Genomic DNA, 25,895 nt, shown 5'->3' with positions numbered 1-25,895 from the left:
ATAAGCTTGCGAAACAAGAAGCGGAGAGAACCGAGGAGAAGACCGACGAAACGACAAAGGAGACGACCGATGCAAAGAGCGAGGGTGATATTACAGTGGAAGTCAACGAGGACACTAAGAAAGCTGAAGAAAAGGTGGAGAAGGAGACGGAGAAGAGCTTGGAGGAGAAGAAGGACTCGACAGAAAATGAGGTGCAAGGGGAAGTCGACGAGGCGTTCAAGACTAAGGTGGATAAGGAGGTAACTGTAGGGGAGGCCGGGGAGGAACGAAAGCCGGATACAATCGATCACGCAGGCGAGAAGGCCGATGACACCAAGGACTCAGATGGTAAGGGCCAAAGTGGAGAAAAACTGGCTAATACTGAGCAGCAAGAAGAGAAAGAAACGCCAGGTGTCGAAAACTCCCGCCAAGGCCCTGCCCTGCCAGACAAGAGCGAGGAGGCAAATGCTGACAAGGATGGAACACAACATGAGTCCGGGTCCAACAAGCCTAAGGAAACTACGGATTCAGTCGCCGAGATTCCAGAGCAAGACGCCAAGCCCTATGGCACTCAGGAGGGCCCAAACACAAAAGAGGAAGAAAGCACTGCTCCTGCCGACTCTGGTGAGAAAGAGCATCACGAGGATGCCAAACAGGATTGCTCCGACGGGGAAAGAAAGCCAGAGGTTAAGCATGACGACGAGAAATCTGGCGATGATCCAAAAACAGACGGCGACACCGACAACGTGGACAAGACGACCGAGACAGAGTCACCCGAGGATGAGGAGCTGAAGGCCAAGCTTTCTTTCCTGACAAAGGAGGATATAATCGGGCCAGAGCCTGAGGACATCCGCTCAACCAGCGAAGCGTGGAAGGAACTCGAGAAAATGGCTAGGCTGGAGAACGTCAAGAAAGCCATTGGCGAGCTTCTCACCCGTGCAAGAGCTAACTATCACCGTGAGCTCCTCGGTAAAGAGCCGCTTCAGACCTCTCTTAACCGTGTGTTTCTCGGCCCTCCTGGAACAGGCAAGACCACTGTAGCCAAGCTATATGGCCGAATCCTCGCAGAGATTGGCTTGCTTTCAACCAAAGACGTCGTGTTCAAGACTCCGGACGACTTCATCGGGCAATTTATTGGAGAGTCCGAGGTAAAGACGAGCCAGATCCTTGATTCGACAATCGGAAAGGTGCTCATCATCGATGATGCCCACATGTTCTATCACGGGAATCGAGCAGGCGCTGATAGCGAGTCGGACATCTTCCGCTTGGGCGTTATTGACACCATTGTATCCAAGATCCACAACAAGCCAGGGGAGGACCGCTGCGTCCTTCTGCTCGGATACACAGACATGATGGAAGAGATGTTCCAGAAGGTCAACCCAGGCCTAAGGAGACGGTTCCCGCTCGAAGAAGCGTTCCGCTTCGAGAGTTACAACGACGAGCAGTTGAGCAAGATCCTGCGGCTCAAGATGGCCGAGGAAGACATCACTGCCAGCGACGAAGCCATGGAAGTTGCGGCAGAAGTCCTCCGGCGCGCCAGAGACCGCCCCAACTTTGGTAACGGTGGCGACGTCGAAAACCTTCTCAACCAGGCCAAAACCCGATACAGGGAGCGTATGGCGGCGAGGAGGGCCGATGCGAAAGCCTCAGAAATCTCCAAGAATGACGCTACCGGGGATGACCTACGAAACCCGGACGATTCAGTAGCAGAGCAGGAACACATCGTCCTCGAGCGTGAAGACTTTGACCCCGAATGGGACCGCGGCATGCACGCCAGCAAAAAGTGCCAAGCTCTGTTCGAGGGTCTGATAGGCTTCGAGACCATTATCGACAAATTCCAAGGCTACCAGCGCATGGCAGCCAACCTGCGGCGCCGGGGCCGCGATCCTCGGGAGATCGTCCCCTTCACCTTCCTCTTTAAAGGCCCTCCAGGAACGGGCAAAACGCACACGGCCCGCATCGTGGGCCAGATCTTCTACGATATGGGCTTCCTCAGTACCAACGAAGTCATTGAGTGCTCAGCCAGCCACCTCATCGGCAAATATGTCGGCCACACCGCTCCAAAGGTCATCAACCTGTTTGAGCGTGCCTTGGGCAAGGTGCTGTTTATCGACGAGGCGTATCGTCTAACGGGCGGCGCGCGCGGGCCGGGTGAGGTCACCGGATACGAGGCTGAGGCCGTCGGCGAGCTGGTCGACTGCATGACCAAGCCGCGGTATTTGCGCAAGATGGTGATTGTGCTGGCCGGTTACGACAAAGATATGGATGCGCTGATGCAGGTCAATGCGGGGCTCCGGGGCCGGTTCGCCACAGAGATTGTCTTCCCGCCCATGAGCGCGTCTCGCAGCAAAGAGCATCTGCTTAATTTGCTGCGCAAGGAGGAAATTGAGGTGAAGGATACGGTCGATCCCGGGGAGGATGAGAAGGAGAAGGTACTGAGGCTGCTGCATAAACTGGGCATGACGGCTGGTTGGTCTAATGGCAGGGATATCAAGACGCTGGCTTCGGTGATTACGGGCAGTGTCTATAAGGATGCGACGCCGGAGGAGCTAGAGGCCGAAGGAGAGGGCGGCGGATTAGCCATGTTCAGAATATCAACGGCGCAGCTTAATGGGCTTTTGAAGGATATGCTCAGACAGCGGATTCGGAGCGGCGGAACGGGCAACTAAGATTAAATTATGTACTTGTATCTGCAGAGTGGAGCGGATCTAGATCACAACCTACTCGTCAGGGCTTCTTAATCACCGGCCTGCCCCACCCCTTCGGGGAGGGTCAGGGACACTGATTGGGAACGGATCATTGATTGGGAAAATTGAAGTACTTCCATTTACTAGCGCATTCCACTCAAATTCAAGTACACCTATTTCTCGCGCAAGATACTACCAAAATCCACAGCAAAGCGATTTATCCACGACTACAATTGAAAGAAAGTAGTTAAATAGTTGTATATATAGCTCTAGCATTTGCTGTAAACTCAATAATGTGTTTGCAGCCCTGTTGTAGTTTTTGTAGATGCTTTATGTATGTAAGCGGTCTAATGTAAAAGACGGTGTGACATTGCTTTGCTAAGAAATTTGTATAGCAGGGCTTGTAGTGGCGTCAATTTTCCCAATCAATGATCCGTTCCCAATCAGCGTCCCTGACCCTCCCCGAAGGGGTGGGGCAGGCCGGCGATTAAGAAGCCCTGACGAGTATTCAAATTTTGAACTTGCGTCAGTGTGGGTAGCCATCTCCTGAGGATATCAGCTGCGGTCGTCAGCAGCCGTTCCGAGTTTCATCGATCTTTGACCTGATTGAACACAAATGGCGGTCCTCCTTTCTTAGATTTAAGCATAGCTAGGGGAACAAATAGAAAGGGATGCTGATCCTCGAGCCTTGGTACCAAACAGTGCCCAAGAGTAGGTACCCCTGATGAAGCCCCTGACCCTCAGTATTGATGATCGATTACCATCCATTATCTTTCATCAAGTGAAGAACATGCACAACAACTCAACCAAGCTCAACACACAAACTGCCGCAGAAGAGGGGCACAGTTTCCTTCGGCCACTCGCCCAGGCCAAAAGAGCACTCACCACAAGGTCCCTTAGCAACTTGCATGCAGACCAGATCCATATCAGTCCCTCATGATTGCCCATTGCCAACCCCCTTGCGACTCCGATCGCTATCCACGCCGTCACAGCACGAACCCTGTACAGCGTCAACTGCCCGAAATCAGCTACCGGACCCATCACCACACCGAGCACATGTCCGGCCACCTGTCCGAGAATAGTAGCAACCCAGCTCGCCAGGGCGACCGACCCCTTTACCAGCAGCCCTCCGATCCCCAGTCCCACGGCCCCAGTCCCAAGCGCCGCAGCCTTAACCCACCCCGCAAGAGCGCCTACCAACCCCATTAAGGCCCCGCCGGCCCGGTCGCCGAGATCAGCGACCTTGTCCGGGAAAGAACCGAGCCAATCTTCCAGCACCGTCTCCTCGAAAAACACCAACACAGGGTCCACCAGCAGCCGGAAATCGACCCAGAAGGGCGTCCAGAACGGGTAGGGGTAGTAGGGCATGCCGCGGGGCGCCGGGAGGCTCAGATCCCGCACGTAGGCTATGCGCCAGTCGAAACCGTTGTGGCCCAGCCAGAGGCTCCGCTCGGCCAGCACGGCGAGGTAGCTCACCCAGGCGGTGAGCAAGAAGAAAGTCAAGGCCACGCCGACCCAGGCCGAGGGGGATGGTGGCGGGAGGAAGGGTTTTAGCATTGGCGGGGGGTCCTCCTTCTCCTCCTGGTTGGTGGTGCTGGTGCTGGTGCTGGTGCTGCGCTGGGCGCGGAGGCGGTGGTGGCGGCGGTAGGCGTGTCTCGCGCGACGGTAGAGGTGTGTCGGTATGCCGCACAGGACCGAGAACATGAAGGCGGCGGCGGTTTTCAGATTGTAGGGCTGCAGCAGGATGAGGAGGCACAGCCAGATGAGGGATGTGAGAGCGTGGCAGAGCAGGGTGTATAGTGGGCTGGAGGACGCCAGGGGCCCGTGGCCGTGGTGGCCTTGGCAGAGAACGTAGGGAGAGGCGGTTGTGTATGTGTACTGACTGAAAGGGGTGGGGTGAGAGACGGGGACAGCGTAAGAGGAGGCCGTCACCCTGCCTCCGGAGCAGCAACCGCCGTGTACGGCGGAGTAGTAGACGTCCGGGAAGAAGAAGCGGAGGAGCGCGCAGAAGCAGACGGTTTCGGGGTGACGGTCCAGGCGGCTTGCGATCTGCATTTTGAGGAGCGTTTCGGCGACGAGTTGCTCGGCGTTCCGGCGGAAACGGTCGGCTTCTTTTCCGAGGAAGACGTCCATGCGGCTCCGGTTCTCTATGAGCTGGTGGATGCGGTCTTGGTTGCTGCTGTTCTCCCAACGGAGGCGCGACTCCTGACACACAAGCATCTCTCTTCGTTCCTGGCTGTATTCGGGGTCTGCTCTGACTTGTGATTCCCGCCCCTGTCTAGCATCATCAATTTCCTGGATCTGCATATGAATGCTGTTAATCAGGCTAAAGAATTGGGAGATCTTGCTTGCAGCATTCGTCCGCTGAGTGTCGTGGAGCGTCATGGTTTCTCGTAGCTGCCATAGCCGCTCCAACAACTGTTCATTAACTGTGAGCTTCTGGACACGAACAAGCAGCGCGTCCACGGCGCTGGGGCTCAAGCGACCCCCTGTGCTAAGCCCATCGCGGCTGCTGCTCTCCACAAAGTTGTTGACCAGCCGCCAGAGCTCTTGGGATTGTTCGGGTCTCAGACAGCCTGGGAAATGTTCTTTGAGGCATGACTGGTATTGCCCAACGAGCTCCATTTGCTCCTGTTCCCGTGCTTCCAGGAAATCAAGGTCCCTCCGAATACCGGCCAAGTACTGCCAGTCTTGCTCAAATTGCTTTTGTTCACGCATCGTCATATCGATCAACCCTTGAAGCCTCTCCTCCTGTACACTGAGAGTGGCAGTCTCGGCCGCAGAGAACTCACTCGCTCTGCCTTTGCCCGCACGTTCGAGGAATTCTTTGAGCGACGTGATGAGAAGTTTAGCAGAAGAGTCAGGCGTCACGGAATTCAGTTGATCGGTTATCTCTTGCAGCTTATCCACGCAGTCCGTAATCCTCAGCGACTCGGTCTTCAGCTGGGGGATTAGAGCCACCGCCTCGTTCAGGGACTTGATAGCGACGTTGTCAGGCTCATTACCGCTCGGTGGACCCCCGTCACGTTCAAGCTTCCTTTGCTGGGAGATAAGGGTCTCGCGGAGAGTGTTGAGAAAGTCTTCGATTTCGGAGCGTCCTTGCATCAGCGCTTCATGCTCTGTACCGATCACATTAAGGGAAGCACCAAGCCTCGCCAGGTCTTCCGACAATGCAGTTCGGCCTTCTTCAGTAGAATCGCTGGTTACGGAGCTGGTACCGCTCCGACTTGACAGTATATTTAACTGTTCGGTTGATGTCGATGTTGCCACGCTCAACGGCGAGGCCGGCTTATCGCTCAATTTTGTCGCGAATCGCTCTTCAAGCCTCGCAATTCCGGCCCTCATCTCGTCGATCGCCGCCCAACTGGACTGGATCTTTTGCAGCTGAGCGGCCTCCATGAGACGAATAGCCTCTTCTGCGCGGAGGGAGTCCCGGAAACTGGTGCGCTTGGACGGTGAATCGGTGCCTGGGGCTGTCTCGCGAGCGTTAAGGACACTGGCAATCGTGGCGTCCAACCCAGCAATGGTGGTGCTGAGGTCTTTTATCATGTTCTTGCATTCCGGCATGTCCCGTGCGGCCTCCTCCATACGATCAGCATGTCTCTGGTTGAGCCGATCGATGACCTCCTTGAAAGCCATCAATTTGGCTTCGGAGAGCGCTGCCTCCTTTTCTAGTCGGTTGATCTTCGTTTGCTTCTCCTGTAGCTGTTCGTCGTACCGTTTGGTCAAGCGCTCAATGTGGTCTCTGTGCTGCTCCTGCTGCTTGAGAGTACTTTTCCGTTCCGCCTCAATAAGAGACCTGAGCGACTGCTCCCGCTGAGTCCACTCCGCTGTCATAGCCTTTGAGTTTATCCTCTCCTTGAGCAAGAACTTCCGCTCCTCCCGCAGCTTCGCGGCGCCCTTGGTAGCCTTGTCCAACCGCTTCTTCAGCCTGTCGCACCTGTCCTGTAGCGATTCGCACTCGGACCTGAATTCGGCGGCGGCTGCTTGTGCCTCACCCAGCAGGTCTCGAGCAACACGAAATCTGCGCTCATGCTCTTCGACGCGGACATCGGCTGCTGGTGGGGCGTCCCCTACGCCCGCGAGCCTTTCCCACTGGGTGATTATCTCTTCCAAGGAGCAGATCTCAGCTTCGTCCGCCGCCATAGCGTTGTGATGTATTCTCTCGAGCCAGTGGTAGGAGCTTTGAGCAACCGTAAGCTTAGTCTCGAAGATATGGGCGCGTTGCCGTTGCTCCCCGAGCTCCAGTTCGAGCTGCTGCCGAACTCTGGCGAGCTCGGTGACATTGCGTTGACAGTCACCCAGGCTACGCTCGAGGTATTCCTGGTGTGCGAGTTCGAAGCGGATCCGCCGATGTGCCGCGCAAAGGGCCTTCTGCGCTCCTTTACTTCCCCTCATAGCACTGTCGTAAAAGACCATCACGGTGTCCCACACTTTCCGAAACTCCCCTGTCAACCCCGTGATGAGTTCCCTCCAATTTCCCGGGTCCGCCCATTCGAGCATGCCCTTGTGGGGTGGTTCTTGAATGCGGTCCAAGACAGCCAGTACATGCTCGTCAGTCTCTGGTGGCCATGGGTGATAAGCCCAGTCTTCACCTCCCCAACACGGGAAATCTGGGATGTAAAGGTAGTCATTGTCGACGTTGGAAGTCTTTCGCTGCCAGCGGGGACGGCGAGGGCTATCCGACCGAGGGGGACTCGAGGGATTGTCAGAGTGCGAGTAACTCGCGCTTCCCATGCCCTTTAACACTTCATTCCCGAGTAAATTGTTCCAATATCCACCGTTCCAATCTCTACGCGGCGGATGATCAACAACGGCCCCCGCATCATCATCGCCTCGGAGGCCCATATGATTGATGTGTCTCTCATCACCTCCACTGCCCTCCTCGTCACTCACACCACCCTCCGCATCATTTAGACTGCCCTCTTCGCCATCACCTAAACTGCCCTCCTCATCACTCACACCGCCCTCCTCATCACCTACACTGTCATCCCCGCCCAATCCAGTCACAGGCGGGAAGACACCACTGTCAAAGACGCTATCCGTATTCTCCTGAGCCATGGTATGCTCGTGGGGCCGTGACGGCTGGGCGTATAATGTCGTCTCAGAGACCGAATGACAACATAATTTTAGCAACGCTGCGGCCCCGGTCGGTCGAATGGGGTTATACTGGCAAGATTGGCACAAGACCATGGAATATGCACCTCGAACCCAAATGATAAAAGAGCTGGCGCTTGTTCCAGGGTATTCCGCATGGCGATGCCATCTGGCAGACAAAGACTTTCGGCATGTGGTCTCCGTTTCCGGCAAGTGTCGGAGAAGGCAACCTGGTTCGCGGACAAAGAGCTCGACATGATATTAGAGGCAAGGGGTCGCCAGCCCCGTTCTGACACTGCGTGCGTATTGTAGATCGTCTGCTGCCCTCCTCCAGACGGGGTCAACCGAACGTAGCAAACCGCTGTAGTTGGATGCTGAGCCCTGCACATTTGTGAACCACAACCAATGACAACCCGCGGGTTACCACGGCATATACATACAGTACTGTACATGCACCTGCGAGCGCTCATGAGGCAGTCCGCGATGCCGATCAGCTGTACCAACCCCGTGCGCCTGGCCCTTGCTGCTCGTCTTCCTGCCTGTTTTCAATCATGGGCTTTCTTATATCGTAGGCGTCAATAATGTCTCTCCAAGTCTTCATGTCAATTGACATAATAGCTTGGTGTCTCATGGGTGCCTTTGCGCGGGACGTTTCTGGCGAAGAGCTTTTGCGCATAGGTTCTATTGGACGTGTTAGCCCGAGCCGGCCAGCGGTATCTCAGAATGGCTTACCTATCGCTGGGAGGCCGTCCTTGTCGAACTCCAGCTTGACACTACCCTCTCGAATCAAGAAACTGATGTAGAACATATTTTCCACGGTTTGGCCAAAGGAATAGGGATTGACAACAAATCGAAGAAGGTCAATACCGCCCGTAGACCGTAGCGCGTAGCGATCCATCAGCGCCCTCTGGGCGACCTCATCGTCTTCGTCAAGGCGGTCGTATTCGTCCTCAACTGAATCCTGCCCTACCTGCTGAGCCTTCTGTAGCTGCTTAAGAATATTCCCGCAGATCGAAGGCAGATCGTTCTTGTCCGATTTCTTGAGGTCCTCAGGGTTTAGCTCCTGCGGTCTAACCTCCCGAAGGCTGTTAACCTTGAAAGGTGCCGCTTTCTTGGTAATCTTACGGGCCTTCTTCTCGATTGACAGCGGGCCAAGGAGAAAGCCAGGAAGGCCGGGTCTGCGAACAGCAGGAAGGCAAGCGAAGCGACCGAGATGGGCCCAATTCATCATGTCGCCGTCATCTCCAATCTCCTCCTCGTCGTCGCTGCCGAGAACGCCACGGTTGGGCTGGCGCCGCCTCCTCTGTGTGCTGGACAGCTCCACGGCCTCGTCGTCATCAATCCCACGGCCCTGAAGCATGTAGGTAATACATTTCGAGACAAATTCGTCGACATCAATGCCATTTCCGACATTCCCCGCCGTCAAACGCTGGGCACGGCGGGCTGAAAGATCAGCGGCAATCACCAGGCCCCGCGAGTCAATCGCAGCTTCTGCAGTTTGCTTGACGTTTCGGATGATGCGGTCTGACTGGTTGAGGTAGTCGAGCAGCGCCTTCGGATCCGACTGCACGAACTCATCGGGGTTTTCGCGCATCCTCATTTGCATCTCACGCAATCTCTGCTGAATGGCCCTGCGCTCCTGCATGGACTGATCCGGGTCATACTCGTCGGCATCGACTGCGTCGTCTCGCTGTGGAGACGGGTCGCGCGTCCGTCGTCGGCTGGCAGATGGCTCGCTCCCAATGTCTGAGGACCGCTTTTTCGTAGAGCTCCCAGCAGCGGCGGGTGAATCGCCATCGCTGCGGACTACCAGGTTCCGGCGATTCTCCATCTCGGCGCTGAGGGTTGAGAGAGGTCTTGACGCGCGACTGCCCAAAGATGGGTAGGGCACAGTGTTGGACATGGGCGTTGTAATGATAATAACGACAAGAAGAGAATTAGTAGTGATTGATGCCTGACATAAAGTGGTGAACGATGACTGATATTGAGGTTGAACTTCCTGGAGTTTGTTTCATGAAAGTGGTCGTTGTTTGCTCAAATCAAATGCTGATCCCTCGTCGCGTCACAGAGAGTTCGGGACGCGAACTTGTGTGAAATGTTTAATGAATGCCCAGGGCCATGCTGCCTGCGAGGTGGGGCTGAGCGGGGCTTGGCACTGCAGGGTACTGTACAGTACACCGCACTGTATGGAATCGAGCCAGTGCTTCAAGTTATGTATCGGCGCTGGAGCTCTAATAAACCGTATCACTATCAACCTCAATGGTCATCCTCATCCTCATCAAGACCTTTAATCAACAAATCCCCTAAGTGTTAATATCTGACCATCACCTTGATCCAGCAAGCCATTTAGGCTTCGGCAACCCAGGCGATCGCCTGTAGTCTCTTCGATGGAGCCCTTCTCGTTTGCGACGTCGAACCAGTTGGAGTACCCCGTCAGCATTCGCATGTGAGTGATTCGGTGTGGGGTGGCAGCTTATATGAGTGCATCGAGTACTGATATCACTTCCGCAGCATCAATCTTGAGGGCGCTGAGGCCCCACTGCCCTTCTCATATCTTGAAGAACACCCAGAACTCCGGCACATTGGATCCAACCAAAGGTATCGTCGATTCATGGCGTGCTCTCCCTCGCTGTCCCGCGCTCTCAGCCCAGTCCAGCTCACCTGCCTGATCTTGCAGTCCACATTCCGACCTCTATGTAACCGTTCAGGTTTGGGCAGGCTCCAAGCCTCTAACTGTCCCTGTCCAAACCGCCTACAAGTCCTTCCGGACTGAGAGGAGGTGGAATGAGTGGCTGACGCTGCCAATCACATATTCCACTCTCCCACAAAATTCGCGTCTTGCCATTACCCTCTGGGATCTGTCTCCTACAGGAGGGCCAGACGCACAGGGTCATGCAATCCCCTTTGGCGGAACCACACTGCCGCTGTTTGATAAGGACAACCAGCTCAACAAAGGCCGCCAAAAGTGCCATGTCTACAGACACCGGCGCGCCGACGGCAACGATGATACCAAGACGCCCGCCATTCTTCCCAAGAAGAGGGCGAAAAAAGGCGCGCCTGAAGATGTCGAAGCCGATGAGCTAGAAAGGATGGAGAAGCTGTTCAAGAAGCACGAGATGGGCGAGATTCCCCGCGTGGACTGGCTTGACCAGCTTGTATTCCGTGGCTTTGAACGGCGTGGGTTGCAGTCGGCCACATCGCCGGCGTTACGAGCGGCCCAGCTGCAAAGAACAGCGCAATCCAGTAGCTCAAAGGGTGTCAACGATACTAACGGAGTGCCGGAACCGTCTAGCTTCCTACTCAACGTCGAACTGCCCAAGTTCGATTTCCCTGTCGTCTTTGCTGATCATGAATACGTGCCGCCGCCTGTCTCGTCTCTTCAGCCTTCCATCACGCAGTCCAACGTTATCCTGAAACCCCCGCCCGAGGTCCAATTCGGCCCAGGAATTAACGCAATGGATGACGATGACGGCTATGGCGGGCGCCTGATCCGAGTATATGATCCCGAAGTTGCGGCCAGGGACAACCCTGCGGAGAGCAAGCACCGGAGGCTTGTGCGGAGTCAGCATCGCAACGGAATTCTGGACAAGGACTTGAAACCCAACTCCAAGGTTCGAGACGAGCTGAATCAAATAACGTCTTATTCACCGACGCACACGCTGTCACCGGAGGAGAAAGACCTGATCTGGAAGTTCCGCCATCATTTGACACGGAACAAGAAGGCGCTTACCAAATTTGCCAAGTCTGTCAACTGGCAAGATCAGTCAGAGTCCAGGCAGGCCGTGCAGATTCTCGGGAAGTGGACCGATATCGACGTTGATGACGCCCTGGAACTTCTCGGTCCTAGCTTTGACAACGCGGCACTGAGAGCGTTCGCCGTTGAGCGCCTGCGCAAGGCCGACGACAACGAGTTGCTTCTATACCTTCTGCAGCTGGTGCAAGCTTTGAAGTATGAACACATTTCGCCCCAGTCTAACCATGAAGCAACGCAGGATTCGTCTCTTGCCCGCTTCTTGATCTCGAGGGCCGCCAACAGCTTCACGCTTGGGAACTACTTTTGGTGGTACGTAATGGTCGAGTGCGACGACAAGTCGCAGGACCAAGGGCCCGATAATCGGGCCATCTACGGAAAGATCGCCTACGACTTCATGGCGGAGCTTGTCAAACAACCAGACGGGGTAGCGACAAGAAAGACTTTGCTGAGACAAGGCGAGTGGATTTGTATCCTCTCCAAAATATCGGGAGAAATCAAAGAGTCGAACGAATCCATCGCCAGGAGAACGGAGCGGGTAAAGCACTTCTTAGCCGACCCCAAAAATGAGCTTGTCACAATCGACCCGCCGTTACCGCTGCCTCTGGACCCGTCGGTGGAGATTACCGGAGTTGTCCCTGAAGAGACTGTGGTGTTCAAGTCGTCCCTACATCCGATCAAAGTGACTTTCAAGACCACGACAGGCCGGAAGTATCCCATCATCTTCAAGACAGGTGACGATCTCCGCCAGGACCAACTCGTGATCCAGATTATCACGCTCATGGACGACCTGCTGCAGAAGGAAAATCTAGACCTCAAGCTCTCACCGTACAAGATCCTGGCCACAAGCACCAGTGCTGGCCTATCACAGTTTGTCCACTCCATGAGCTTCCAGGCGATCACATCCAAGTACCGCAACAATCCTGCTCTCGCCTATCTCAAACAAAACAACCCGGACAGCCATGGCCCCATGGGCCTGCGAAAGGAGACGCTGGACACATTCGTGAAGTCGTGCGCTGGGTACTGCGTCATCACGTACATCCTGGGTGTTGGCGACAGGCACCTTGATAACCTCCTCCTGGCACCTGACGGACACTTTTTCCACGCCGACTTTGGGTACATACTCGGGCGTGATCCTAAGCCGTTCGCCCCGGCAATGAAGCTTTCCAAGGAGATGGTGGACTGCATGGGCGGCTCCAACTCGGAGTACTACCGCCAGTTCAAGCAGTACTGCTTCCTGGCGTACAGCGCTCTCCGCAAGAACAGCAATCTCATACTGAACCTGTTTAGTTTGATGGTGGACGCCAACATACCGGACATCAAGCTCGAGCCGGACAAGGCTGCCCTGAAGGTCAAGGAGCGCTTCCATCTGGAGCTGAGCGAGGAAGAAGCGATTCGGCATTTGGAGAGGATCATGGACGACAATCTCAACGCTCTAGTACCTGTCGTCATTGATAAGCTCCATGAGCTTGTACAGGCCTTCAGGGCGTGAGGGGGTTTTATTTTTTACATCAGCGACATGTTATAATTGGATGACAGCGATCCTTAATGAAGCTTATGAATACATTCAAGCAGTTTTGGGTATGATATGTTGCCATGCCGGTAATAAGCAGCAGTCTATGTATCACCAAATACAAACAGGCCCTTCCCGCTTCTGAAACCCTCCAAAGTGCCCTGGACGGCTTCCTTGAGCACTTTTTCTTCAGTGTCCCAATCCCACCGCACCTCCTGTAAAGGCGCCTCCTTAAACTTGCCCTCCCTCATCAGCTGCAGAATCTCGTCCACAGTTCTGCGCTTCTCAAGCGGGTGCTCCTTGCCCCACTCACTGAGCCAGAAGCCCTCAAACCGCAGCCGTTTAAAGATCTGTGGCCCCGTAGGGAACGGGAAACTCTGCCTCGACATGCCGCCGTACGTGACCATGCAGCCCTTGGGGCTCAGCGCCTTGACCATGGCCGACGCCGATTTGCCTCCGACACAGTTGAGCCCCAGCATGAGCGGCTCCCTGCCGCCGCGGGTCCACTCCTCGTTGAGCCTCGCACCAAACGACCGATCAAGGAACTCATTCTCGGTAATGACCACAGTGGCGCCCAGCTCATACAGCTCCCTCATGAGCGCCCCCGTCTCCTCGGGCGTGGCCCGCTCCCGGATGACGTTGATGCTGCGCAGCCCCCACAGCCGGCCGAGCTGGATCGCCGCCCGGCCCACCCCGCTGTTTGCCCCGTTCTGGATGAACCACGCGCCCCCCGTGGGAGTCGTCCCCCCGGCCCCGGCATCGGCGAAACTCTTGACGCTCAGCTCCACCAGATCGACGTAATCCTTCAGCATGCGGTACGCACTGCACGGGTTGATGCTCGCCGTGGCGACCTGCGCGGCCGTCAGGCCCTCGTGTCCCCGTATCCCGCCGACCCTGAAAAGGTCCCTGTCCGGGTTCTTGACCAGGACGTGGGTGCGGAAGGTGCCGAACCCGCTCTTGGCGGGGATCACCCAGTCGCCTCTTTTCAAGTTAATATTCCCCCCCCTTCCACCGCCCACAGCAACAACCTCAAAACAGCCCTCATTCCCCGGCACGGCCGCGGGCTGGGACGTGCCCAGCTCCAGCTGCAGGGCCTTGGCCGAGGGCGATTCCGGGGACAGGTCGGGCTTGGCGCCGTAGGTGCCCTGGATCGTGTTCACGTCGGCCGGGTTGACGGGGGCGGCCAGGGCGCGCAGCAGCGCCGCGCCGTCGGGTAAGGTCGGCGAGATGGAGTGCGTGTGCAGCGAGAGCACGTCGGCGGGCTCCCCGAACCGTGAAAACACCAGCGCCTTGGCCTGCGTGTATCCGTAGGGCCCGGACTTGTAGCGGCGGGGCGGGGCTCGTTTCGTTGGCGAGGTGAGAGGGGGTATTGATGATGAAGCGGATAGTGATGGTGTTGATAATGGTGTTGGGCGATGGCGGACGGAGAGGAGGAGAGGCCTGCTCCCTACTTGGAGGCGGAGGGCGGACGCCATCTTGTTCGTCTAGTACCGTTGTTATGGTTATTTACGAGCTTGTATATTTTCGTAAAGAACCGAAATAGAGGAATCCCTTCCTTGGCGTCTCGGAGGTTTCGAGTGAGGCCGGTTGTTCGGCTGGTGACTGTGGAGATTTGGTCGTTGAAAGGCGCCTGCGCTTGTTTAAGTAAGTTCCACTCGTTCACTCCATCCAAGTTGACTGAAGTCGCGGAGGTAGTTAGAAATTTGTGCTCAATTCGATGGCCAAATATAGAGAACGGGGAGGTAATTCCAGCAACGTCCACTTCTGAGGGATATGTATGCGTCAAGCAAGACTGGTACTGAATAGCCAATTTTGTTCGATTCTAGAGCTGTTCGGTTGTTTCTTGCAGGCAGAGCCGGTGGTCCGACGCGATGACGTCTGAATTGAACCTCGGTCCCATCAGAGCTTCGCTCAGCCAATCACAGAGCGCCATTCTGAGTAAAGCTACACCAAGCTCCTTTCTCCTATCCTGAAGGTGAGGTAGCTCAGGGTAGCTATGCGTTGAGGACGCAGAGAAGATATGTACTAAGGTATGCTCGACATTGAGCAGTGTTGTTTAGCGGTGGCGTGAGGACAGACTTGACGACCGGTTATAGATGGAATCTAGCATCATCTCCATCTCCAAGGCCAAATCGGCAACGCCTCACCCCCAAGCGGAGCATATCTTCGCACACAGTACGGAGTACGTCGCCGATGATTTCAAATCACAATGCCAGCACTTTCTGGTGTCAATCCCAGCAATGCTCAGTAGCGACGGTCAACTGTCAATTTTATCTAATCCAATGGGTAGGGGAACTCTTGATGGTCCTCCTACTTTTGTAATCCACAGATGTGACCTTGAAGCAGACAAATCTCAATAACAAAGCAGCCATAAGCAGGTCCAAATCGTAAGCGCTGCGTAACAGAACGTCCACAACAGCTTCTCTTTCTCTTCCTCTCCTTCTCTCCTCTCTCTCTCAACATACTCCCTCTCTGATGAGGGTCTTTTTTCTCCCAACACACTAAAATTATAGTGTACTGTATACGGCCCACGCAAGGGACAAGAACCAAAAGGCAAAAGGCCAACCACCAAATATTTCCTCCCTTTAGAAGGGACATGTACCAATATCGTCTGCAACAAGTGAGCAGCGGATGGCCAATGTCCATCAAAACTGGATTTGGTTTCGACAAAAAATGAAAACAGGGTCAGCGAGAGATAAGCAGTTCAGACATTTAGTCACGCCTTTTTGGAGCGGACCAAGGGACATGAAGCATCAAGTACAATAACCAATGTAAGCAGAATGGGGTAGTCAACAGAGATCAAAGGAAAATTTTCGTCAGGTAAATGGTTGTGCCCGTGGATTAAAAAGGACAAAAAAGGAGTAAACGAAAAAAAACAAGCCGGGTATCTTGCATCCACGTCTCAACAGAACTCCTCCCACCTGCCTCCTTAAACGAGGCGGCGTGAGGCCCCTTGCAAACATATCTCGTACCTCGTCTGCACCAATGGAGAGACGGTCCTTTCTCACTTTATATCCTTGAATAAGTCGCTCCCAAACCCATTCTCATCCGGGACGCCCAACTTGGACTTGAGTTCGCTAATCTCGGGGATCATGGGCGGTGGGGGGCCGGTCGCTTTCTTCTCGTTTGTGGTGGTAGACGCAGGCGAGAGCGGGGTCGCCGCGGCCTTGTTGTTGGCGGGCGCGTTATCGCCGCGGAGCCGGCCGAACCAGCCGCTAGACCGCTTCGCCCTGCGCGATGAGTCGGCGACGCTGCTGCTGCCGGGGCTCAACGGCCGACCGTCCGGACCGGTGCTGGTGTTGTTGTGCTCGTCCCCGTGCGCATACGCGCTGTTCAGCAGGCCCCGGCTGAACAGCCGGCGGATGCTGCCCGGGCGGGCCGACAGCGTCGGGGAGGCTGGGCTGTCTTCAGCCGGCCGCTTGGTGCCGCCGCCCGATGTATTGCTCGACGCCTGAGATTGGGGTGATGCCAAGGCGGCCGGCTTGCCGTTGGTTGCTTTGGTCTCATCCTGCTGCTTCTTCCCGGCCGTGGGCGTGTCGGGGGGTGTCGGCCCGGCCTTCTCTTCTATCGGCGATGGCAGGGGCGGGGGGATGTCGGTACCCTCCGTCAGCGAGCCGAACTTGAACTCCAGGGCTGGAAGCTCAAACCGCTTGCTCGTAACGGTGCCCGCAGGCTTGACCGTGGTGCTGTTTGTTTGTGACGGCATGACGGACGAACGAACGTAGAGGAGAGCCGGCGCGGCAGGATGGGCCGGTCAGCGGCTGCCGTATGTACTCGTTCGGTTGACGGGGAAAGGGGTGCGCTGTAACAAGGCGGGATGGGGAAGGTAACCACACCACTGCCGTGTTTGAAGTAAAGACCGCTAATACCGACGGGCAGCCAGGAGCGACGTCAGGTTTGCCAGGGGAGGGAACGTCGACCACGCGATGGAAGCCGAATGGAAATGGAGCAGAAAGCCAGAGCGGATGCTGGTGGTGCAGATACGCTAAGTCACAGGCGTCTTGAGGCGCCGGGGGGTTGGGGCCAAATGCGTTTGAGGGAAACGAAACGGTCGATCGGTGATGCTCCTGGTCAGCCAGGGGGGAGGAAGAATACAAGGCCCGAGACCCGGGAGGGCAGGCAAACGCCACTAGCACCTGCTAGCTGGTTAGGGTGCTTTTGTTGTGGGCTGAACTAAGGAAAAATTGCTTGGACGAAATATCTACACTTTTGACCTTGTTTGGGTTTGTTTTTGCGAGCTGTCCGGAGCGAGTTGAGCTCGCAATGGCTTGAGGAGAGAAAGGGTTATCCCAGGTCAGAAGCTCCCTGTGCGCAGGGACAACGGTTGGACCTATCCACAGGAAGGGAAGGCGGGACTGCGGCCATGCCCGAAAGGGAAGTGTCCCTAGGTTGGTTCGGTAACTTTGCCGGGCCCGATTGACACAGCACACTGCAGCCTGGCTGCAGCTGGCTTGCAGTTGAAACACCGATTCTTCGTCAGTCAACGCTCACGATCAGTCACTGCGACAGCAAACGATGACCTCAACCCTTTAACGTTACCGAGAACTCGGTAGGCTACCGGGAATCTCAAATACTTTTAGAGTGAGCGGAGTTCTGCCAATATGCGTACTTCTATGTACCCTCTCCTCCCCGTCCGAATGGCATGAATCGCCTGGTATCCGTTGGTAAGATCCGAGCCGGGACTCGACACCTGGTCGCACCGCCCGATCGCGCGGATCCCCTTCCACGATCCGGTCACCAGCTGTCGCCCTGTTTCAGATTGGGACACAAAGTGAATGCGCGGTTCTGCAGGTGGGTGCGAGCCAGCCAATCTATTGGCTCGCAACGAAGCCAAACGGGCTTGTGGGCATCATATATAAGCAAGGGCGCAGCCCAGCATTCGAACTACTGAGCTGCGGCCATCGGGATGATGGTTGCAATGAAACTGTCGCTTCAAGATGGAGAGCCGATGGCACTGATAGATTGCCGATGACTGTTGTATCCGTGGTTCTGATTAGGTACGCAAAGCACCGTAGGCGGGGCATTTCATGCCCACGTATGCATCGTCAGCCATACTCTTAGTACGTACACCTCAGGCATAGGCCAGGCATAAGGTACTCATGTTGACAATAGTCTTGGCCCTTTCCCCGACCAAGTCTGTGGTAAGGAGGGCATTTTAAGTCATGGTTGCCCGGGAAACTCGGTAGGCAGCTGAGGGCTCATTGAGCTTGGAATCTGGATCTAGGAACGACCAGACTGTCAGAGTTGAGGACGTGAACGCAGTATGTCGGGCAGCAACAGGGTCGTGGTGAGCACACCGCAGTCTTGCGATTTGGATTGTTGGAAAGCTCTGAATGAATATGCAAAGGGCTGTTTGAGTACCCTCCTATGTACTCGGGAATTCCGGCTTCAAGTTCTCGATACATCGACTTCAGGTATTCATGAAAGTATACCAGCTCGCGGTCCTCTTCACCAACCTGCCTGATGGTCTGATCTGCGCCTCCTGTGAGTCCTCTCCATGAATACTACTCTCCAAGGACTTCCAACAGACATTGGTTGGATCGGATCTCACCCCTCTACTCCTGAAATGCCACTGTAAATTGCTGGGCCGAGAATCCAGGAGTTTGCCCTTCCAACTGCGATATCAAAAGGCTGGGTTTACCGGGACTACTTTGGAACGGCATACTGCTGTGTCCACGCCTTGGCTGTCGCAATGGCAGCCTGCTCATCCTCCTTCCAGCTTTTGGCAACGTCGGCAGCCAGCGGGTCATCCGGGTTTGGAGCGCCGAGTAAGGCTTGGATCGACAGCAAGATAGTTCGGATTTGCAGGGCTGGGGACCAGTTGTCTGGATATCTGGTCAGCCGGGGGCCACATGGCTCGACGGTGTCACTCACTCTTCAAGACATCTAGGCAGATACGGCCCAGCTTGTCCACGTTTGGGTGGAAAATCTTGGTGAGGAAGCGGATCTTGGGCGGCGCCATAGGGTAATCATCGGGAAGGAAAAGTTCGAGCTTGAAGACTCCTCCTGTGGTTCTATGTGAGCCGGGATGCAGCCCACTTGGCTTCATTCAAGGGAGGGGGTAGCGCGCACCCTCGTACGGCGATGACGAGGGGCCGTGGATCTCAACATCGAAATATCGTAGGTTGTCTTCGTGAGGCACTGCGCTGATGCCGGGAACTCTGTTGCAGGCCGAGTTAGACAACGAGCAAGACGGACCATGAGAGGGGTGTTCCATACGGTTCGGCCATAAGCCGCTCCGTCTCCTTGACGATTCTCTTTGGCAGAGCCATGGTAGGACCTAACGAGGACTAAGCCAGTTCGTGGTACAAGCCGAGTCCAGGGGATAGGGAGCCTGTGTACCCCGGTAGCTCTATCGTCGATCGTCTTGCAAGCAGCCAAGAGATACCCGAAGATGACACTAACGTGGGGTCTGTACCGACGGGAGGGCGACGTGGGGTTCCACACTGGGGCGTAGATGTGTGTTCGTCAAACTGTAGGCAAGTTACATGAACGACAGGGCAGATATCGCGCAGAGCCCTGGAAGCAGGTGAGAAGACACAGGGAGCAGTATCGCAAGATTGATTATGCTGCCGTTCAGAAAGTGATTGCTAGAGCCAAGCTGAATGACAAGCACAGGGCAGCAAGTGGGATGTTAGTAATGCAGCCCGACAAGGAGCGACGACGGGACAGGTGCACAGGCCACCGCTGAATTCTCGGAAACATCCGTTTATCATGACCCGGGGCTCCACCCGTCCCTGGCATCTGAGGGTGGGGACCTGCTCTCACAAAGCTACCAACATCACCTAACCCTCGGTCTCGAGTTCCTCACCCTGTTGTTACCATCTCAACCCCTCAGCCAGGGCAGTCGAGTTCATCCATGATTACCAGGATAGATCAAAATGTGTGAATGGTGGTCAACTTACCCCGGCTCATGATATGATTTTTTAATATTGCAGGCGAAGGAAAGAGATAAAGGAAAAATATCAGCGAGCTGCAGCTAGAGAGCTAGCAGGTCCCTGCAGATGGGAAATGCAAGTTGACTGTTAACCATCTGACCACTCTTCCCAGTCGAGCAGCCTACTACCTACCAACACAACCTCGCAATGGTTGGCATCCAGGGAGGCTAAAGACCATGCCCTCCTCTTCCATCCGCAACGTGGATGTTCCCAAAAAGGGGAAATCGATAAAGTCGGCTTTCGACAGCGAGAGTTTCGATGCTGATGGAACAATCCATCTGGATGGCCTCGTGGGATCTGCAACCATCTCGCCCTCGGGCAGAGACGTTGCTCTTGCATCGTGAATTCCCCCTTTCATTTTCCATTCCTTATGTCCCTATGTCGCGGGTGCTGACGCTGCAGCTCCCAGACCCGAAGGCCTCGCCATCATAGATCTGGACTCTCCATATAGCCCTCCTCGCAGGCTGAGCAGCCATGGGCTCCCTTGGCTCGTGGTCGACGTACAGTGGTCGCCCTTTGCAGCGCGGGACTACTGGGTTGCATCCACAGCGAACCATCGCTGTCTCGTCTGGAATCTCAATAAGCGGGACGACTCGTCCTCTGGCGCCATCGAGCATTCTCTTCAAGCCCACAATAGGGCCATCACCGACATCAACTTCTCCGCACACCACCCAGATTTCCTGGCAACCTGCTCCGTTGACGGATATGTGTATTGCTGGGACCTGCGGAGGCCACGGCAGCCTGTACTCGGCTTTTGCGATTGGTTTGCGGGCGCTACGCAGGTCAAGTACAATCGCCAGGATCCTCACGTTCTAGCCTCAGCCCACGATCGCTGGCTTCACATATGGGACAACAGGCGGGCTGCAGAGCCCCTCAAAACAATCAGCGCCCATACATCCAAAATCTACGGCCTTGATTGGAACCGGACGAAATCCACCTGCTTGGTTACTTGTTCCTTGGACAAAAGTATCAAGTTTTGGGACTACGGCCAGGACGATGATAGGCCCCAGAGAGTCATTCGCACCGACTTCCCTGTGTGGCGAGCTCGCCATACTCCTTTTGGTTCAGGGCTCCTTGCAATGCCCCAGACGGAACCAGGCAACCTGTACCTCTACGATCAGCGGCTCGGACCCAACGCCCCGACAGACGGCCCCGTTGACCCCGTGGCCGTTTTCCCGGGTCATGGAAACCACAAGGCGAAAGAATTTCTTTGGCGAAGCCGTGGCGGCGTGACCAACGACGGTCTAGACAACCGCGAGTTTCAGTTGGTCTCTTGGGGCGAAGACAACGAGCTGCGCCTTCATAAGGTCGAACCCCGTATTTTGGAGTCAGTGGGCCACGTTCGGGGAGCGCCGGTGATGAAGAACCTTTTACTCACCCGAAAAGGTGCCATTTACAAAACCTTCCGCACCGTCGATGACACCGTCCACCATGATCGCAGGAGCCCGACAATGAGCGATCCCCGCCCCGGAAGTGGTGGGCAATCCCGCATGAGCGCCCTCAGTGCTGGATTGAATTCACGCCTTCGTCGTGTGGGTCCATCCTGGAGTGCAACTTCCATGAAAGCCAAGACGGATACCAGAAAGCATATGGACAAGACTCAGCTACAAATAGGGTGGATGAAGGGCATCAACATGTCCAAAAGGAAGTCGAGCGCGGATCCCCCCGCCCGAACAGGTCCGGAGGGCTCAGGTTTGTTCAGCCCTGGGTTTGATGATGGGTGGGGTGAACAGCCCGAGGCGATCCAGGATGAGTTCCTCCGCATCAGCAGTCAACTTCCCAACGTGAAATGGGAAAACATTGACATGGACTCCCTCACTCTGAATGCCTCCTTGAAAGGCCCATGGGGCGTCAACCGAGAAACCATATTCATCAAGGTAAAAGTGGATATTCCTACCAGCTATCCCAAGACAAAAGCACCGAGATTCTATGTCGAGAAAAGTTCCTTCATGCCGGACGAGACTCACAGGAAGCTTGAAAGGGAACTTCAGGAACTGGGGAATCGATACTTGCAGAGAAAGCAAAATTGCCTGTACACAGCATTCACATATCTCCTCGGGGAAACGGACCTAGAGACTAGCACAGCCTTTTTCAAGAACGTCCGAGATCTGGACGATGACATCGATGGACTGGCTGATGAGAGCTCTAGCGAAGAGGATGAGAATGACGCGCCCACCGGCGGCTCGGCATCCATGTCACAGGAGCTGAGCGGAAGCACAGAACTAGACCCTTCGGCGACCCTGGCTCCAGCCCAACGCCCGGCCGCTCCACCGCCACCCAGGTTTTGCGGCGCCAGGTTTTCCAATAACGGCAGGCTTGTGTGTTTCTTTCCGACAAAGGAGGAAAAGGCAAGGGTGTTGTTCGCTATCCCTCACCCTGACGCGTATCGGGAGCGACCAAAGGGAGAGCCCGCTTTTGCCGGGTTTGGGCGTCTTGCCCACGACTCACCGCCGCCCAAGCATCGGTTCCACGACGAAGCATCTGCAACAGAGGACCAGTCCGGGGAATCGGACGAGACAGACTCGGCAACATCCACCGACTCGGAGGCGGCCACAGTGCACAAGATCAATTTCTGGTACCAGCCGGGCCGTCATTTTCGGAAAACGTGGAGTGCCAACGAGTCTCTCCGCTCCAGCGGAGGCGGAACGGGTCCCGGAACCGGGACCGGCACGGGGACGAGCCGCAAGAGAACCGGCAAGCCTAAGAATATCATCTCAATGTACGACATGCAAAACGAGCTACCGTCGAAAAGGCAGCTTGCCCAGGAGTATGCCATCTTCGGCGACGGAGCAGATGTCTGCAGTCATAACGCAGCGGTTGCCGAAAAGTATGGACACCCAGACCTGGCCCATGTTTGGAGGTATGCAGCCCTGCTCCTTCGGAGAGACATCCCGTTGGAGATACATGATCTCCAACATAGCGGACAGCCCGTGCTCGTCATTGCCAGGGATGCCGTCGCTCGTACCAGAGACGCGGAGGCGAAAGGCCCAACGCATGAAGCCAGCCTAGCTGGGAGGGTCAGATGGGGCCATCACCCATTGGCTCGTGACCTCATCAACGATCTCTTTGACTATTACGAGAAGATTGCTGATATCCAGATGTTGGCCATGCTGGCATGCATATTTGGCGATTATTCAATGGAAGAAGAAGCAGCCATCGCAGCATCACACCTCCCCCAGCCCAAAACGCCACTCCCTATGAAAGCCCCCTCATTCTCCCTTGAGTATTTCCCCACGGACCCAGCGCTCTGGTATCTGAACAACTACAAGAGCCAGGCTAGTTCAGCGATTACAACGCCAAGGACAGCGACCACACCTGCGATGTACTCTGACTCGCAGGGCTCGGATGAAGTTCTCGGCATGGCGGAGTCCAGGTCGCACTCGTACTCCTGTGGAGAGACACCACCAAACCTCGCACGGGAACATCTACGGGAGGTCGGCCAGACCCAGAGCCTGTCTACCTCTCCAAACACGCGACTATTCTATCGTTCCAACTCGACTGTTGCTGCTGCGATCGCTGCCAGTCTCCCCCGAGCCCTTGCTGGGATGGTCCAGGTCTCTGCGTCTCCCCCAGAGCGGGCCCGGAAGCGGTTGAGCCCCGCCGAGACCAGCTCTAGCAATCTTACACCGAGTGCCGTTACCTGGGCCACCTCAACTGTGTTTGGTGGTGCTGCTCCTGAGACTCCTGGAACGTCGCGAACGTCGCTATCGGACGACGAGTATCTGAAAGACGACTTGTTCTCCATGGTGCCCGTGGCTGTGTCCTGCGTCCCAGAGAACCAAGGTCTCTTTGACGACGACGGGTGGATGTCAACCTCTCTGATTGATCGCCAACGCGGACAGATCTACTCCAACTACCGCTACGCATACGCTGAGATGCTCCACATGTGGGATCAGCCGCTATCCCGCCTTGAAATCATGAAATTTGACGTCCTCAAAGAAGACAAACTGCTGTCCTCGTCTCTTGACGGCAGAAGCACATCACATAGCAGCCATGCCAACACGGAAAACACCAATGTCAAACTCGACGAGCCCAACAGCCCCAATAATACACCTTCCTTCTACCCCACAGGCGGCGCCACCTCCCCAACCTCCCCCTTTGCAGACCGCCGGGCTCTCTTCCAAGATCTCCTCGCATCCGGTCGGGGCGTCGACATAACCGGCTTCTGTCGCGTGCACGACGGCGTGCCGCTCGAGCCGGCCGAGTACCTCCGCCCCGCGCAAAGGGGCCATCGCGTCAATGGCGCCGTGGGCGTCTGCCACCGCTGCAGCAGCGCCAACAGCAGCACCGCTTCCACCATCCGGGGCGGCGCCGCCGCTGGGGAGCGCGATCTGTACACTGCACCCGACCTCGTGCCCCAGACGGAGATGGCGTGCGTCTACTGCTGGGAGCCCGTCGTCGGCCTGTACACGCCCTGCCTGGCATGTGGCTGCGTGTCGCACGAGTCCTGCCTGGCTGAGTGGCATGCCCTGGGCGGCGCCGAGTGTCCCGTCGGACACGACTGCAATTGTGCCGAGGAGGCGACCACCGCGCACGCCGACAGCTGGCCCGGCCTTTGGGCTGCGCTTGTCGGTGGTTGGTACGGGCAGGACAATTCTGCGGCGGAGGACAGGGACAAAGACAGGGAACGGGTTGGCTCTGCCGGGGGAGGGGAGGGCAAGCGGCTGTTGTCCAGCCCTGTCAAGGCCACGCCGCAGCGGTCGAGGAGGAAATCGGCGCCTGCGGACTCGGCTGCGTTCTCGCTTGGTAGGAACTACAACTCAAGTGGTAGCAGCCGTGACCGTGGCGGTTCCGGTGCCACGACGCATGACTCCAACGGGACAAATCACGGAAGCGTGGGACTAAGACGCGCCGCTACCCCCACGGCTAATACCATCAGTAGCAGGTTGGGCGGCGGTAAGGGCGGTACAAGGAGGAGAGCGAGAGGAGGGATCATGGGTCATCGTGCAGACGAAGATGACGATAATGATAATGATGACGATAACGGAGACGGTGATGCCGGAGGCAGAGAGAGTGGCCAGGCCCGGCACCAGCACCACCACCCCAACCCCCTGGGGATCCCATCCGTGACCGTCACGGGCGTGCCACCGGGCGGGCTACTCTCGGGCGTGAAACCCCCGCCGAGGGGCCAGGAACCCATCTCGGCGGCGCAGTTGAGCCTGGGAAAGAGGCTGAAGGAGTCGTCGGCGGGTCGGCCAGGCGTGGCGAGGAGGAATTCAGGGGGGTTGGCTATGTGGAAGTCTTCGACGACTGGGTCGTGATGTGATTTGTTATGCTAATTGTAATTTTACTTTGTGTTGTCAGGCTGGTAGGGGGGTGGGTTTGGTGGTTTGGACAATCGGGCTGTAACGGAATGTGTTTTGTATTATGTGGACTGGCGACCTAGTTTGTGTCCTTGTTATATTGCTGTGTTGTGGTGTATGGGAATCCTGAAGTGGGTAAGGTAGGTAGCTTCGGGGACTTGTATTGTGCTGCAGTTCAGGAGCTAGCATATATCCACTCGAAGCCAGGTCTGGGTTGCTGTTATCAGGTTGATAACACTGCTGCTGGGAAGTCTGGAATCTGTTCCTCCGGCGACTTCCTCCTGTCCCCTGCCTTCGCATTGTACTGGCCTCGCACAGCCGTTGCAAGACAAATGCTCTGCTTGCAATTGACTGTTCTTTGTCTACTGCCTAGATGAAGCGAAATTCGCTCAAAGTTCCCTCACATACGACCACACCTACTGGAAAGCTCGGGATCCCGTCCGCTCTCCCCTAGATAAACCATTAAGGGCCAGATTAGTAGTTGGGTCGGTGACGACCAGCGAATCCCTGGTGTTGTATGTTTTTTTTTTTTGGTCTCCCATTGCTTCTTTCGGTTTTTTTTTTTGTTTTCCCCTTTATCAATCTGGAGCTATCTCTGTCCATGTCTCCTTTTTGTATTTTTTTTTC

At 55.8% G+C, this 25,895-nt stretch overlaps 7 protein-coding genes across 7 annotated transcripts in view; 3 read left to right on the top strand and 4 right to left on the bottom strand.

Moving 5' to 3' along the window:
- Window positions 1-2,648, top strand: part of N656DRAFT_700108 (P-loop containing nucleoside triphosphate hydrolase protein) — a gene marked incomplete at both ends in the record, with an annotated part of 3,314 nt that extends 666 nt beyond the window's left edge. The window contains 2 exons of the mRNA XM_064810842.1: window positions 750-1,593; window positions 1,690-2,648. Of these exons, the coding sequence (XP_064674591.1) occupies window positions 750-1,593; window positions 1,690-2,648 (1,803 nt within the window). The remainder of the gene's footprint in view (window positions 1-749; window positions 1,594-1,689) is intronic.
- Window positions 2,649-3,706: 1,058 nt separating this feature from the next.
- Window positions 3,707-7,727, bottom strand: N656DRAFT_764335 (uncharacterized protein; the record flags this gene model as incomplete). The annotated part of the gene is made up of 2 exons (XM_064813322.1): window positions 3,707-3,734; window positions 3,847-7,727. 2 exons carry the CDS (start codon window positions 7,725-7,727, stop codon window positions 3,707-3,709), a joined length of 3,909 nt encoding a protein of 1,302 aa, XP_064674590.1.
- A 526-nt stretch (window positions 7,728-8,253) lies between these two features.
- N656DRAFT_785887 (uncharacterized protein) lies at window positions 8,254-9,594 on the bottom strand (the record flags this gene model as incomplete). Its single annotated transcript, XM_064816472.1, has 2 exons — window positions 8,254-8,444; window positions 8,496-9,594. 2 exons carry the CDS (start codon window positions 9,592-9,594, stop codon window positions 8,254-8,256), a joined length of 1,290 nt encoding a protein of 429 aa, XP_064674589.1.
- Window positions 9,595-10,150: 556 nt separating this feature from the next.
- N656DRAFT_698811 (phosphatidylinositol 3-kinase) lies at window positions 10,151-13,006 on the top strand (the record flags this gene model as incomplete). Its single annotated transcript, XM_064810738.1, has 3 exons — window positions 10,151-10,209; window positions 10,275-10,361; window positions 10,441-13,006. 3 exons carry the CDS (start codon window positions 10,151-10,153, stop codon window positions 13,004-13,006), a joined length of 2,712 nt encoding a protein of 903 aa, XP_064674588.1.
- Window positions 13,007-13,131: 125 nt separating this feature from the next.
- On the bottom strand, window positions 13,132-16,733 carry N656DRAFT_699453 (uncharacterized protein; the record flags this gene model as incomplete). Its single annotated transcript, XM_064810788.1, has 4 exons — window positions 13,132-13,698; window positions 13,979-13,983; window positions 14,040-14,467; window positions 16,066-16,733. The coding sequence occupies 4 exons, from the start codon at window positions 16,731-16,733 to the stop codon at window positions 13,132-13,134; spliced, it is 1,668 nt and encodes a 555-aa protein (XP_064674587.1).
- A 1,477-nt stretch (window positions 16,734-18,210) lies between these two features.
- Window positions 18,211-19,708, bottom strand: N656DRAFT_773023 (ubiquitin-conjugating enzyme). The gene is made up of 4 exons (XM_064813982.1): window positions 19,247-19,708; window positions 19,100-19,188; window positions 18,902-19,033; window positions 18,211-18,852 (listed from the first exon to the last, which is right to left on the bottom strand). Exons 1-4 carry the CDS (start codon window positions 19,297-19,299, stop codon window positions 18,674-18,676), a joined length of 453 nt encoding a protein of 150 aa, XP_064674586.1. The 5' UTR covers window positions 19,300-19,708; the 3' UTR covers window positions 18,211-18,673.
- A 433-nt stretch (window positions 19,709-20,141) lies between these two features.
- Window positions 20,142-25,226, top strand: N656DRAFT_793552 (uncharacterized protein; the record flags this gene model as incomplete). Its single annotated transcript, XM_064817181.1, has 2 exons — window positions 20,142-20,305; window positions 20,375-25,226. 2 exons carry the CDS (start codon window positions 20,142-20,144, stop codon window positions 25,224-25,226), a joined length of 5,016 nt encoding a protein of 1,671 aa, XP_064674585.1.
- Between the last annotated feature and the right edge of the window lie 669 nt (window positions 25,227-25,895).

This window comes from Canariomyces notabilis, assembly GCF_033297395.1.
Source record: "Canariomyces notabilis strain CBS 508.74 unplaced genomic scaffold N656scaffold_1, whole genome shotgun sequence".
NCBI classification, from domain to species: domain Eukaryota; kingdom Fungi; phylum Ascomycota; class Sordariomycetes; order Sordariales; family Chaetomiaceae; genus Canariomyces; species Canariomyces notabilis.
Note: the sequence above shows the minus strand (reverse complement) of the source record. Positions and strands in the feature narration are given on the sequence as shown.